The 15,805-nt window shown below is 42.5% G+C and overlaps 2 protein-coding genes across 2 annotated transcripts in view; one reads left to right on the top strand and one right to left on the bottom strand.

The window, feature by feature from the left end:
• LOC311053954 (pseudouridylate synthase TRUB1-like) overlaps nucleotides 1-4,036 on the top strand; it is a 29,295-nt gene extending 25,259 nt beyond the window's left edge. The window contains exon 8 of the mRNA XM_084069767.1: nucleotides 916-4,036. Coding sequence (XP_083925893.1) covers nucleotides 916-1,079 — 164 coding nt within the window. The 3' untranslated portion in view covers nucleotides 1,080-4,036. The remainder of the gene's footprint in view (nucleotides 1-915) is intronic.
• A 3,787-nt stretch (nucleotides 4,037-7,823) lies between these two features.
• LOC311053283 (protein NLRC3-like) lies at nucleotides 7,824-15,558 on the bottom strand (the record flags this gene model as incomplete). The annotated part of the gene is made up of 6 exons (XM_084068743.1): nucleotides 7,824-8,356; nucleotides 8,553-8,602; nucleotides 9,610-9,762; nucleotides 10,275-10,448; nucleotides 10,844-12,617; nucleotides 15,534-15,558. The coding sequence occupies 6 exons, from the start codon at nucleotides 15,556-15,558 to the stop codon at nucleotides 7,824-7,826; spliced, it is 2,709 nt and encodes a 902-aa protein (XP_083924869.1).
• Nucleotides 15,559-15,805: the final 247 nt, after the last annotated feature.

Genomic DNA, 15,805 nt, shown 5'->3' on the forward strand with positions numbered 1-15,805 from the left:
GACGCTCTGCTTCTAAATTCCGCCGATTTTCGCCGTTTTTTTGTGCCCAAGGTTGGTGCCCTGTGCTGCTGCGCTGATTTTATCCGCCAGATTGGGACGTTCACGGCATATTTTGCACCATTACGGTGCGTTCATCATCGGTGACGAGTGCCTCTAACAGCCGCTGCTGGCTGCGTGCACGCACCGAGGCAATGCGAGGCGACGCGAGTCATATCTCTACCCCTGTGCCTAATGGCTGTACATGGGGCCGACGGGTGCTTTAGAGTGATTGTGTGAGTGTGGCTTCAGGAAGTAAATTCCTAGCCTCGATCTCCAGGCTTTTATTTTTTATTTTTGCTAAAAAATAAAAGCTTGGAAATTCCTGTCCCAGCTGTTGGTGCGCAAAAGCGCCTCGCGTCGCCTGATGTGGTGCGCATTTTTTATTTTGGGTGCGCATGCGCACCTGCGCACCAGTTATGTGCACCCCTGATAATAGCAACATTTACATTTTTTCAATCGGCCTCAGGTCTTAATCTATTCAATCCGGGAACGCATCTGCAAATGTATGCTAAATCCTAATGGTTTTCTGACAAACTATTGTTGCTATATCAGTGGTTCTCAAACCTGTTTCATGCCAAGGACCACCCACAATGATGTGTATTTGGCCGGGGACCCCCATCTGAAAATAGTGTGTTCCAGGGCCCCCCAGAAGCAAAGATTTGAGATTTAAAAAAAATATATACGTATTCAAAGATTTGCACAAATGTTAAAGTTGTTTCCAAAAATAGCAGATGTACAAGCTCATAGCGCGGCACTCGGTGCCGCGCTATGAGATTGTAGAACTGCTATTTTTAAATAGCCAAAGAAATCTAAAACATTTCAGAAGCGTTCCCGGTTTCAATGGGTTTAACTGTGTCACCCGTCTCTCTCTCCCAGCTGTGTCCAGCTGTGCTCACGTCAAAGAGCTGATCCGGACCAAGCAGGGTCCGTTCACCTTGGAAGAGCACGCCCTGCACGAACACCACTGGACCCTGGAGAAGATCCTCCAATGTTTGCACCCCTGCTCTGATGAGCACCACACCACACCCCCCGAAGGCTGATTCACACACACACACACACACACACACTTAAACCCTCCACACACGTTGTTGAGCGGGAGTCCCTCAGGGCTCTCCGCTAGTTACTTTTCTGTTTTCTCTCCACATTGAATGTCTCGGAAAATAGCCAATCGACAAGCTCGGCTATTTTCTGCTATCTTAGTGATCTTCCTCACCAATGCTCATAATAAGATGGCACCATTTCTGTATACAGTTCAGAAACCTGCCTGCTAATGTCATCCTCAATGCAAATTTCGGCACATTTCAAACTTATTGTAACATCGTGCTAAATTTCCAGGAAGAGAACAGCTGTAGTTTATTTTAGCATGTAGGCGCTGGTGGGCAGGTTTCTGAACTGTCCACAGCCCAACTACAGAGATGGCGCCGTCTTATAATGAGTGTCAGTGACGACCCAGTCTCGCGTAGCCTGACAGCTATTCCACAATCTCCGAATACTACATAGAGTCTGGAACTACACCTCCCCAAATCCGAGACAGGAAGCTGGCATCTGTTTGTCAATAGGGTCTATGCACAGCAGCCATATTGGAAATAAATTGGGCCTCTTCTTACTTCCTTCACAGGTGTTACCAATGATACTAATGAAGGCTCTGTTCCATTATGGTCAGGGTGCTGATATTGTGCATGTTGGCTCACTAGAAACACTCCATTTTGGTTCCCAAATGGCCCCTTATGGTGGGTGTGTAACTCTGAGAGTGTCCATTTGGTTCCTTTTGTACACTCTCAGAGTTATGGGGGTCCTTGAAAATAAGACAACCACTATGCCACACTAAATGGAACAGAGCCTTAATTAGTATCATTGGTAACACATGTGAAGGAAGTAAGGAAGGGCCCAATTCATTCCCAATATGGCTGCTGTGCATATAGCCTATTCAGTTCTTGAAAATATATTTTAAAATGTCTTTACATTTTATTTTTTAATTTCTATTTCTGCTAAGCAGCAAGCTATATATGCTTAGATGATTTTTGATTTCATATTAGGATAAATGTGCACGACTGTAAAGACAAAACAGAAGTGCGGAGGAGGCTTCACATTTGCTTTATCACATTTTCAGAGGTTCCCGTGCTCCAGACTGTATGACCGGAAGCATTTGAAAATTGTGCGAGGCAACAGTCTGGCTCACAAGACTAGCGAGGACCAATTATATGAAGATAAGGTTGAAAATGGGTGAAGTGCTGCTCCTATTAGGTCCTTGCACACAGCGCTACACAGCGTTTATTTTGTGCGATTAATTCACATTAGTGTAAACTGTTGTGAACATCCACACACAGTACGTGAATGGTACGGAGTGATAAAGCCATGTGAATTTGTATTCAAAATGAGGTTGATTTTTCAGAGTAAAAGCATCAACATGTATCAATGAGGCATCACCAAATTAACAGTTTCATGTGGACACATTTTGGGAATGTTTATTTGTCACTGTGCTAGTGTATAAGGACCTTTTTTAGGGTATGTTCAGACTGGCTGTCAAAAATGTGAATCCTCGGCTATCCAGTTTGGAATCACATTGCTATTTCCTCATCAGCAGGTTCCTGTCAGCAGTAAGATTCATTCCACTGAAATTAGCTGCCTTGATGGAGCTGGATCTGCTGGCAAGAATTAAAGGGTTATTTCCCTTAAAACACTTCTGGGGTCATTGTAATGTCTACTCTGGATAGTGTGAGCACCCCAGACAGTTTTAAGTTGCTTGATCCAATATTAAAAGTAATTGGGAAAAAAAAAACACGGCCCCCCTAATTCATTAGAAGGACTATCAGTCACCAGAAGGGACATGTGTTTTCCATGGTCAAAATAGAGTTTGAAGTCCAATGGACTGGGAGGGAAACCTGTCTGATAAAATGAATATCAAATATGTAAATATTGAATCAAGCAACTTTAAAAAAAACTGTCTCAAAGTTGAAATGACCCCAAAAGTGTTTGTGAAGCCTGGGATATAATGTCTGGTCACAAAGGCCTCGTTCAGACTGTAGGCAAATCTTGAGTTGTTTCTAAAATGTGATCTCTTTCGTGCACACAGATTTTTGCAAGTGATCAGATTGGAGTTGTGTATTCAGACTGTGGCAAAAATAGCCGACCACAAGTTCACAACACGAATCGTCTATTTGTGGTTTGTGACGCGCGTGTATACAGGACGGCACTGCTGTATGTATCAGAAATGGGGCACTGCTGTATGTATCAAAAATAGCCGACCACAAGTTCACAACGCGAATCGTCTATTTGTGGTTTGTGACGCGCGTGTATACAGGACGGCACTGCTGTATGTATCAGAAATGGGGCACTGCTGTATGTATCAAAAATAGCCGACCACAAGTTCACAACGCGAATCGTCTATTTGTGGTTTGTGACGCGCGTGTATACAGGACGGCACTGCTGTATGTATCAGAAATGGGGATACGTTTTGATCAGGGATGAACACAATGATTATTATTCATTCACATTGAAGACAATGAAGCTTTACAATGTGTTATTTTGGGTGGCTTAAAGTGAGTGTAAGAGATTTTTTTTTTGTGCTAAAATATAGCTTTTTGTTAAGTTAAAGCTCTATATTTCTGAGAGTAATCATTATAGAGTGTTTTCTTCAGTAACTGGGGGCTGGAGAGACGGGGAGACCCCTCTTACTGGACAAACACTCTGGAAAAGATTACTATCACAATATAGAGCTTTAACCTTTTTACAAAAACATATTTTGGTTTTAAACTAAAGAATACTTCACTTTATACTTTATTTTCTTTTGGGTCAGATAACATTGCAGCCCTTTTCAGAGGAAATGCAATGATTTGAGTTGTCCACCAGGTGGAGTGATATGTTAAGAGTTTGAAACAAAATGCATAGGCATTCCAAAGAATGTGCTGCTATCATGTAAGCTCATCTTGAGACCAGTATTTGTTTATTTTGGGATATTTCTGATGTTTCTGTTGCCTATGCCATGTTGTCGAGTTAAAAGTACAATAAAGTGTTGTAACTGCAACATTATGTCTTTCATTTATCATTACCAACACTAGAGTTGGAAAGTATTGTGTTGTAGTTAAATGCAATTTTGAGGTAATTTTGTCCAAAGATCACATGTGGGCGCGAGGGCTGCGGCACTTCCTACTTCTGCTACCACTTGTGTGTGTGTCTCAGCGGAGGGCTGTGGACAGTTCAGAAACCTGCCTACCAGTGGCACCATTGGTAGGCAGTCTTGGTCATTTCAAACAAGATTTGTATGCATGAACAATGTAATCTAACTGTCCAGGAAGAGACAGGCTGTGGTTTCTATTAGCTTGAACTCCCATCGATGATGCCATTGGCAGGCTCCTTTAACTTCGTTGATGAAACTGAGGCTTAGTGTTCTGCTTTGTGAATTTAAACAGTAGTAATTGGTAGTGAAAATGAGACAAACTCAAACATTTTATTGTACGGAAGTACAAACGGTTATAGCCTCCATAATCACATCAATACAAACCACCAACTGGTATGGCTTAATGCACAAAGACACTTTGATCGAGTTGGTGAGATATATTGCTCCGTTGCGCAGTTGATAATCCAAAAATAGTTTTGTCATTGGCTATTACAGAGTGAAACAGCTTTCAATGTCACTCTTTTAGCACATAAAAGAACGCAAATGAAGCAATATGACATCAAAAGAAGTGTGACATTTATATATATATATATATTTTATAACTTTGTTTTGAGGATACTTTTAAGACAGTTACACTGGTCATTTTATAAAATAAAACTCGACATTTATTTTTTAAATAAAGATTTAATGAGCTTTTATTTTCGAATAGACAAAAATATATAGACAAAATATATAATGGGGATTGGTTTGTTAATGTATGATTTGTAATCATCTAAATATGCAAAGTAAATTGTAATTAACTTGTTGTAAATTGTATTCAAATATTGTGTAGCGGAGTGAAACGAAATCATAAATAATCAAAATAAATTCATTGATAATTGAACAATGACACATGCAAATCCAATAGCATTGCTTTTATTTTCTTGAAGATATGGGTAAATATATACATAATCATTTCAAAATGCTGTATATCAGAAATGACATTTTATAGAATTAAATGCTCATATTTGTACCATTGACTGGTGTAGATGTTCATTTTGTCAATAAGACTACAATATTCTGTGTTTAAATGTGATAGACCAGTGGTTCTCAAAGTGGGGTCCGGGGACCCCCATGGGTCCTTGAGGGGGTTCCAGGGGGTCCCTATAGCAAAGTTGGTTGAAATGACATCAAAATAAGTTTAACCACTCTCCCCCTATATATGTTGACCATTTTATTTTGGAATATTTACATTTTAACACATTGGGTGTAAAAACCGTGAATCTCCGCTTAGGTGCCCAAACCGGGAATAATCGTGAAATCAATGTTTTTTAAGGGGGGGGGGGCTAGCGCAACTTTGGAACCACCCACGGTGCCTCTGAGAAGGAAGGGACAGATGGATCACCGTGTGGTCCTTGACATGAAACAGTTTGAGAACCACTGTGCTATACAGACAGAGCAGTCGGGCACAGGTTCATCATTCCTTCCTCTATAATTCTAGAACTGCTTCCTCTATGAATATAACGTTAGTGTTCTAGGCTAAATGAACCGTGCCGTGAAAATTATTTCACAGGTTCTGGATGTGTTTCCATACACTACGGCTCAGATAAGGTTCTCAGAACCTAATGTGGGTCCCACTCAGGAGGTGGTGATAACATGAGTTCTGGGAACACAGAATTCTAAAGTTGCAACGTGTTACAGGTTATTCAGGGGTGGTTGTGGTTATAATGGGATCATAAACAAAAACCATCAAAGGAAGAGGAAGGGAGCGAGAACTCGGCTTCACTATTATTTCCAGAAGGGCTACGAGACGCATTATTATGGATCCCACACCAGCTCTTGGCAAACCACGCTGTGATTGGTCAGTAGTTGCTGTGATTGACAGTTCTTGATTTTTGCAACTATGCCTAAACCTAACCTTAACCCTAACCCTAACCTCAGTAAAACTATGCTTAAGCCTAACCCTAACCCTAACCCTAACCTCAGTAAAACTATACTTAAACCTAACCCTAACCTCAGTAACACTATGCCTGCCAGGGAGCCAATCAGACAGGTAAGGCGGGTCTATATCCTGGAGCGTTGGTGGGATCCATAATCACGCCTACGACACACCCTGCAGAAACCCTGACAGACCTGAACTACACTGATGATATATGCCTGCTTTCTAATCATGTGGAACAGGCACAGGAGCTCTTAACCAGAGTGGAGTTAGAGCGTGCCAAGGTTGGCCTCATGCTAAACCCAAAGAAAACTGAGGTCATAACATCCAAGATGTTATGATCCGCCCCTAACAACAATAAGAGGAACTGTGCTAAAGGAGGACAGTGACTTTAAATACCTGGGTCAATCCCACAGAGAAGGACCTTACAATGAGGAAAGCGCTTGCATGGAGAGCTCTTAATGGCATGACCAGTGTGTGGAAATCCAACCTCATCTCTCCCAACACATCAAGATAATTTTCTCTCCTGCGACTGTAAAGTCTGTTCTCCTTTATGGCTCTGAATGCTGAGGCAAGCCCTACAGAAGTCCCTGGATGGGTGCTACACCAGAATTACTGAACATCAAACAGGACAAATGCATTACCAATAAGTGTCTGTAAGAGTCACTACCCAATGTATCAGAGAAGATAGCAGTTAGTAGAATGAGGCTAGCCGGTCATTGCCATTGACACCGAGAACTCCCTTCTAAAAAGCAAATGACAAAGTGATGCACACATACAGCACCCCACCAGAGTGAACAGAGTGACCGCTCGCTACGGACCCCCGACCCCCTTGCTATAGACCACCAACCCACCCTCGCTACAGACCACCAACCCCCTCTCGCTACAGACCACCAAACCATACTGGTTCTGTCCTCAAACCAGAGTCCTGCAACGGGCGGGGTACCCGTGGATACCCGACGGGTACCCGCGTTTGATGGGTGAAAACGGGTGAAGAATATACTTGTATAAGTTCACGGGTACAGGGACGGGCTAGACTGATTATCAGACTGAAGCTGCGTGGATCCTAAGGGATCCCCACCCCCACCTCCGACTCTCATTGGACAACACATTTTGTACCGAATAAATCCTCGGTTCACATTTACAACACCAGACCAAGAGGCAGTTCACTTAGACGGTGTGCGGGGTCTATGTCTGGAACCAGGCTAGGGATGGGCGGTACTGAACTAAACGCGAGTGGGTAACATTTTATTGTTAAAATCAGAGAGCACTGTTTCCGCCCAAACAACGTCACTTGTGTAACCTAACACAGCACAACGGCATGGAGCCTGTGCATGGAGCACACCGGTCAGTTATCTTAACTCACAAAAACACATTGTACATCCTGTTAAACCTTCAAATTACAACCATATGACAATATAAACAACAACATGCGTAGCGCGTATATGAGCTCGCTCCTCCGTCTTCACTTGATTTCTGAACGAACCTGACCACTGAATGCACTATCGTTGAAGGCTGCTATCTTTTTCAACACACTTTTAAATTGAGTGACTGTCTGTAGGCTATTTACATTTTACTCTGCATGTAATCACGGGTAAACGGGCGGAAACGGGTAAATTTTTTGGCGAGTGGGGCGGTTCTGGTTCGTATTTTGAAATAATCACAGTTGACGGGTCGGTCTACGGATCTGATTATTGACGGGCGGGGCGGGCGCGGCTTCTCAAAATTGGACCTGTGCAGGACTCTACCTCAAACTGAAACAGAGGACCCAGTCCTAAGCCAGAACCCAGGATAGAGGGGGTGAGAGAATGTGGACTGGAAGGTGTACAGGTGTGTCAGTGTGTCAGAGGACACTCTGTAGAAGGACACAGTCCCAGCAGGGCAGTCCACATACACTCCTACTCTGTTGGAGTCAGAGGGGCTGACAGGAAGGACAGTTTTCCTACTATTGTGACTGATAGTGTAAATGTCACCATGGTGACCATCTTTACATTCCACACTCCAGGACTTGTCATTGAATCCAAGCAGACAGTCATGACCCTGTCCTTTCCTGGTGAGTCCTCTGTAAGTCACTGCTATATGAACCTGTCCTCTCCACTCTACCTCCCAGTAACAGTGTCCAGTCAGACCCTCTGTACACAGAGCCTGTCTCCAGTAATCAAACCTGTCAGGGTGATCAGGATATGGCTGATCCTGATACACCACGGTCATCTTTCTGTTTTTCTCAGACAGAGAGAGCTCTCTGTGAGCTGTGTTTGTGTCCAGTGTGAGACAATGGGAATCTGATGAGAAAACAAGACCGTCAAAATTAAAACATAATTTATGCACACACAAACGCAAACGCGCGCGCACACACACACACACACACACACACACACACACACACACACACACACACACACACACACACACACACACACACACACACACACACACACACACACACACACACAGACAGACAGACAGACAGACACTCACATTGTGTAAGGACTTGGGGATTAACCCAGTGTTCTCCTCCATGATTCACACTGTAGGAAGTAGAACAACAATGCATTAATGTCTACCTGTCCAACATGACGTCTCCTCTACATTTAGGACACTCATGGATGGTTTGTGCAAATGGAACTGCAACAGGATATGAGCAATTATCACTGATATGAGTGGGCAGGTATCTGATGTGTAGTCTCCAGTTAGATCTGCTGTTTGAGCTTGTAGATCTTCTATTTTCACTGAATGTGCCGAGTGGGAAGTTGGCCGGAACGGCAGTTGTCTAGAAGAAATACAGACTACAAAAAGTGCTCCTCGGAGCACAGGCCCCCGCCAGGTCAGCTAGGTTATTGTGGGCCAGCAATGTTCTAAATTCGCCAATCAGGATGGAATATTAAAAATCAAACAGATCCGTCTTGATTACAAGACTATAGAGATAATATGTCCCGATTTGTGTGATGTTTGGACAAAATCTGTAGGAGTGATATCAAACAAGGAGACCTGGCTCTGCCAGACCCAGACTTCACATGACGTGTCAGCCTGTGTCTATGCCCATGTATGGACGAAAGGGGGACAGACTTTTATGGCTGGGGCCTAATGACAAAGTGACCAAAACCTGTTTTTTGCCCATGTATGGAGAAAACAGGTACAAAACATGCCCATGTATGGATGAAAGGGGGACAGACTTTTATGGCTGGGGCCTAAGGACAAAGTGACCATGCCCATGTATGGAGAAAACAGGTACAAAGCCTCATGTAAGCCAGACCCCCTGGGTCCGGCAAAAATGTGTTTTAGCAAAAATCAGCCTCCTTGTGGCGCTACAACAGGACAATATGAAAAGGGTGGCATGTGTTCCTAGGCCTAGTGGGAATGTGCGTGAAAAGTTTCATGGCAATCGGACGCTGCGTTTATGATTTGAAGCATTTTGTTCAAAACAGGCATCGGCCTAACTTTGGAATCAATAGCTAGGCCGAACTACCAGCCATTGGAGCATAAAAATAGGGAATCGCTGCACTAACCAACATGGACACAGTTCAAGTCTACTCACTTGAGGGTCTCTAGTCCAGCAAAGACCTGCATCAGTCCAAACTCCGGCAGGACGTTGAAGGTCAAGTCTAATTTTCTCAGATGGGAAGGATTAGAGCTGAGAGTTGAGGCCAGAACTTCGTAGTTTCTCTCTGACAACCAGCAGTGCATCAGTCTAAATTAAAAAATGTACACAAGATTTTTCATTGTCTGCTATAAAATACATTATTCCTGGAACCTGGATGCAACCACTTGGGCTCTCTGGGTTTTAGAGCAGGAAACCCAAGAGCTAGAAAGAGCAGGCAGACAGTAACTTGAACTAGAGCAGGCAGACAGTAACTTTAACTGAATAATCTTTACTTAATCTTTCAACAGGCAGCTAACAGACAGCAACAGGTTGAGAAGACAGAGTTATACACACATAAAACCTAACAGGTCAAAGGTCCACACCCTGCTGAGTGGGAATCTCTGACTGGCCCAACATTTAAACAGGTTTGTTTGAATTTATCTCAATTGTAATTGTAGCACACATACTGTAGTTGCTGTACCTTATCATTATTCTAGACAATGTTTTACTATGAAATCAACCTTATTCAGACTCTTCAAATTGAATATCACCACAGTATTCAAATTATAATCACATAATAAGTCACTGACAATAAAATAATTATTGTAAAATAATCTGACCTTAAAGTCTTCAGTCTACAATGTGGACTCTTCAGTCCAGCACAAAGTAGATCGAATAAGGAGTTGTGCATGTAGTTGTAACTTAAATCCAGGTGCCGTAGATGGGATGGATTAGACCTGAGAGCTGAAGCCACAACTTCAATGTGTGTCTGTTGGAGTTTACAGCCAACAAGTCTGTAATTGAAAATTAAATGTAAAATCAGAGATTATAAAAAGAGATTATACCAAGTTCACTGTCAAGGAAGTTAACTAAGTGATCTTCTATCTATGTATGCAGACATTAACAGGATGTAGGTAAGAACAGGGAACCAGAACAGAGAAGTGAAGACAGATTGAAAGTTGCATTTCTTTTGCGTTTGGACTTGTCTGTTCATGTACAGTAATTGTCTGTTCATGTGATATTTGTGTTGCATGGTAAGTGAATGGAATCAGTCTAATTGATTAAGTTGATTGTCAAGACAGGCAGCTCTTACTATTACCAAAATGTACCATTATTTCTAGTTATAGTGTTAAGTGTGATGGTAGATTGACTCTGTTCTAGTGAGTTCTCTATTCACATGACTACTAACCGAGCCTTTCTGCAGTTCCTCACGGCTGGGACCAGTCTGTATCGCCCCCCCTCTGATGTGTTGTAACTGTTCAGGTCCAACTTATCCAGAACCTCCTCTGACATCTGCAGCATATAGGCCAGAGCTGAACACTGGGCGTAAGACAGCTTCTTTGATCTGTCCCCTGACTTCATGTACTGTTGTATCTCCTGATGTACTGAGTGGTCGTTCATCTCAATCAAACAGTGGAAGATGTTGATAATTCTCTCAGGAGAGTAAGATTTAGTGGTCATCTCCTTCAGGTTGTTGATGGCTCTCTGGATGCTCTCTGGACTGTTCTCTGTCTGACCCAGCAGGCCTCCTAACAGACTCTGGTTGGACTCCAGTGAGAGGCCATGAAGGAAGCGGACAAAGAGGTCTAGGTGGCCGGATTTACTCTTCAGGGCTTTTTCAACAGCTCTCTCCAGGAAGAAGGACAGGCACAGGTCGGACATGGTCCAGAATTGCAGGAATGTCTTCAATACCATCATCGTCCTCTCTGTGATACAGTGGATCAGGTATACTGCAGCCAGAAACTCCTGGATACTCAGATGAACAAAGGAGTAAACTGTTCTCTGGAAAAGCACACTCTCTCTTTTGAGGATCTCTGTGCACACTCCTGAGTAGAGCGAGGCTTCTTTCACATCAAGACCACACTCTTCCAGGTCTTCTTGGTAGAACATGATGTTTCCTTTCTTCAGATGTTCAAATGCCAGCCTGCCCAGCTTCATTAGAACCTCCCTGTCAGTGTCCATGAGCTGCTGTTGATTCACCTTATCATCATACTTCTGCTTCTTCCTTTTTGTCTGAACCAACAGGAAGTGGCAGTACATCTGAGTCAGGGTCTTGGGTAGCTGTCCTGTCTTGTATGTCCTCAGCATGTCCTGCAGAACGGTAGCAGTGATCCAACAGAAGACTGGGATGTGGCACATGATGCTGAGGCTCCTTGACGTCGTCAGGTGTGAGATGATTCTGCTGGCCAGCTTCTCATCACTGAATCTCTTCCTGAAGTACACCTCTTTCTGGAGGTCTGTGAATCCTCGTACTTCTGTCACCATGTCAATACATGCAGGAGGGATCTGATTGGCTGCGGCAGGTCTGGTAGTTATCCACAGGAGAGCTGAGGGGAGCAGATTCCCCTTGATGAGGTTTGTCAACAACACGTCCACTGATGATGTCACTGTGACCTCAGAAACAATGTTGTTGTTGTTGAATTGCAGTGGAAACCTGCTTTCATCCAGACCATCAAAGATGAACCCAAGTTTCCAGACAGCGAGCTGCTCTGCTGTGACCCTCTTTAATGTTGGGTGGAAAACATGGATCAGTGTGAGAAGACTGTACTGCTCATCTCTGACCAAGTTCAGCTCCCGGAAAGAAAAGGGAACCAGGAGAATTACATCTTGATTTTCCAAACCCTTTGCCCAGTCCAGAGTGAACTTGCGCACAGAGAATGTTTTTCCAATGCCAGCGATGCCTTTTGTCAGAACTTTTCTAATGGGTGTCTTTCTGTCAGGGAGGAGGGGTTTAAAGATGTCACAGCAGTTGATTGGTGTGTCATGGATGGTCTTCATCTTGTAAACTGTCTCAAGCTGCCACACCTCATGTTGGTTATTAACCCCTTCACTCTCTTCCAAGGTGATGTAGAGCTCTGTGTAGATGCTGCTGAGGGAGGGCACTTCAGTGACGTCTGTCACACGATCAAGACTGTTCAAACTGATCCTGTAATCCTTTAAATCCTCCTGCAGACTGACATTTGCTATGATAAGAAAATTAATAACTTTATTTTAAACATATTCATTTATAACTTTAAATCCAGCACAGTATTAAATGCCCTCCAGAAAAAAATATTAAGTAAAACAGAGGTGAAAACTTCACCTTGGTGTCCCTATGTTGGCAGTCTCTCGAGACAGACTGTTGGCTCACACAATTGTCAAATGCTTCCGTCTAACAGTACAATAGAAGTGCTGAAAATGTGCAGATTATAAAACGGATGCCCGTTCATGTTTGTTTTTACATTCATATACAGTATTTCACCCATAGTGTACAGCCATCTAGTGGTTACTTTGTATTTTTCATCTGTGTCTGACTTCCTCCTCATGTGTTTGCCATCTGTATGTACGTACCATATCTATATAAGGGGAAACGTGTTTGCTGAGGGTTACACCCTGAAGAAGGCCTTGGGGCCACTAAGTAGACTCCTTTTCTTTTTTCTCACAGAGACGCATGAGTTGGCTCGGTCAAATAGTGTTGATGGATGATGGATGGATCCCCAGGAATCTCCTTTAAGGAGAATTAGTTAATGGAAAACGTCCTATAGGCAGACCTCAACTACGCTACAAAGACATCTGCAAGAGAGACGTGAAGGCCCTGGGTGTTGACCTGGACACCTGGCAAATCCTTGGAGAAAGACCATACCGGACGGCCTCTCCAGGTTAGAAGAGACGCTTGCCCGGCAGTCCGTGGCAAAGAGATTCAAGCGAAAGAATGTGGCCCAAAGGCCTCCTCACAGATGGTGTGTTTCTTCTTCTTCTTCTTCTTCTTCTTCTTCTTCTTCTTCTTCTTCTTCGCAAAATCTTGCCCCCCTTCTGACAGAGCCTAAAATCTGTGATTAACTGCACCGTTCCATTTTGTCACCATTTCTGTCTTTGCAGTCACATAAATAATTCCTACTATAAATCAAATCAGTCAAAGCCTAGCTAGCTAGCTGCTTAGCAGAATTGTATATTCAAAATGTATATTTTAAAGATCTTCCAGGGGGCAGATCTTTCAGGGGTCTCTAGCATTTGAAAATTGTAGAACAGTTGTCTGGCGTTAGAGACCACTTTTTTTGGGCATGTTGAACATAAAAATAAAAAAATAAAACATTTTCAAGTTTTTCTAAAATAGCTAAAATAGCTGATCTACAATGTAGATCAGATATTTTCGTTATTCATCACACGGCGAAGCATATAGGGTGTAAGCGGTTAAGCAGTTAAAGGGATATTTCACTTTAAAAACAAACTTTTTGGGTCATTTTATCGTCTACTCAGGCTTACGCGAGGGGCTGTTTTTTCGATAACTTTTTTCATTTATTTTTAATAAAACATTTTTAAATGGCCCCCTCGCGTATTAGGAGGGCAGGGTGAGTCACCAGAACCAAGGACGGTGTTTTTGATGAATCTAACATGTTAAAAATGGAGTTTGAAGTTATAATGGGTTTGTATAGGAAGGGGGCATGTCTGATGAAATTAATATCAAATATTTAAATACTGAATCAAGCAACTTAAAAACGGTCTGGGGGGCTCACATAAGCCTGAGTAGATGATACAATGACCAAAAGTGTTTTTGAAAGTGAAATATCCCTTTAACTTTAAATGTTAATTAGTAACATGAAATGTGAATTAGCAAATTCTGTTCATCTTACTTTGTCGACTTGTTGTTTGACTGGGCATCCTCAGTCCAGGTGTTGTCCTCTCTCTGTGGATGAGATGAATACAATTTATATTATCATGTACATTGAAGCTGCATAGTAGTGTATATTTGTATATCTTCTTAAAAGTCATCATGATTTGAGTGCAAAGGGATCTCATTTTAAATAAGCCAAGTGCTTTTATGAGCGATCCAGTTTAGAACAGTCTGGCAGCAGCATTTTGGATTAATTGGAGGCGATCCATGGTTGTTTAATAACTAAGGCAGGTGAAAAGGGAATTGCAATAGTACAGGCGTGAGGATACAACGGCATGAATAAGCAGGTCTAATGCTTGTGAGACAACTGACCTGAGCTTTGCAATGTTTCTAAGGTGGAAGAAACATGTACAGGTCGCTGACATGATGTGTGTGTCGAGGTGCATCGACAGATCCAATTTGATGACAAGGTTTCTGAGGTTGGAGTGCATATTGGTTTTGATTTCGAGGGACCCAATACAATCTTGAGCTGGTAACACAGTTCAAATTCCCGAGTGTCACATTAGACTAACCCTAACTAAATTGCAGTCTCCTGAACGAGTGTCATTCCCGTGGGGTTTATATAAATGTGGTTCCTTTGCATGGCTGCTGCACTTAAAATCATAGTTTTTGTATTATTCTTTTATTGATGTTCAGGTAACAATAAGCACTGAAGGTGTGAATCACATAGGTGAATGCTTCTCTGTAAATTATTTCCAAAATGGTGACATTTGGTGCATTCTGGCCATGATTTCTATTAGGCCTGAACAATGAGCCACTAACCAATCACTAATGCCAGCATGCATGCTGTCCAGCTGTGCCAGCAGACACACACCAGCAGATACTTGTAATCTGTTATCTTATTCTTAGTATTCATATTGTGGTGAATTTGACCCCTGCATCCCTTCCCCAAAAGGACCAGAATGGAAACAAGCCTTCTGGCTTTTTTGTGCTTTTATCCTTTTGAATGTATTTTCAAAAAAGTGTTCAATCAATCAATCAATCAATCAATCAATCAATCAATCAATCAATCAATCAATCAATCAATCAATCAATGAATCAGTCAGTCAGTCAGTCAGTCAGTCAGTCAGTCAGTCAGTCAGTCAGTCAATCTATCAATCACACGTGTCCTGTGCTTTGTGCCGCTTGGCAACAGGTGTAAGATAAGCCCTATATCTTATTTCTTTGTGATTTGCACATGTAATTTAGCATGATTACAGTGTTGTGGATATTGTTTGAATTCACATACTTTGTGTGTGGAGGTCCAGGTTCATTACTGAAGTCAGGAGGTCGACATCTAGACCCGTCACTCTTCATAGACACACAGCTGGGTGTTGGAGACTCTCGTCTGTGGTAAAGACTTCTGGAATCATAAACAAAAAGAAATACATCTACAATGATCATGTTTGAGATGGTGTATTTTTACTAGGGCTGTCAAAGTTAACGCGCTATTAACGGGTTAACGCCCAATCGTTTTAACGGCACTATTTTTTTTGACGCGCGATTAACGCGCTGTGATGT

The sequence above is a fragment of the Gymnoscopelus microlampas genome (genome assembly GCF_963454915.1).
Source record: "Gymnoscopelus microlampas genome assembly, chromosome: 10".
NCBI classification, from domain to species: domain Eukaryota; kingdom Metazoa; phylum Chordata; class Actinopteri; order Myctophiformes; family Myctophidae; genus Gymnoscopelus; species Gymnoscopelus microlampas.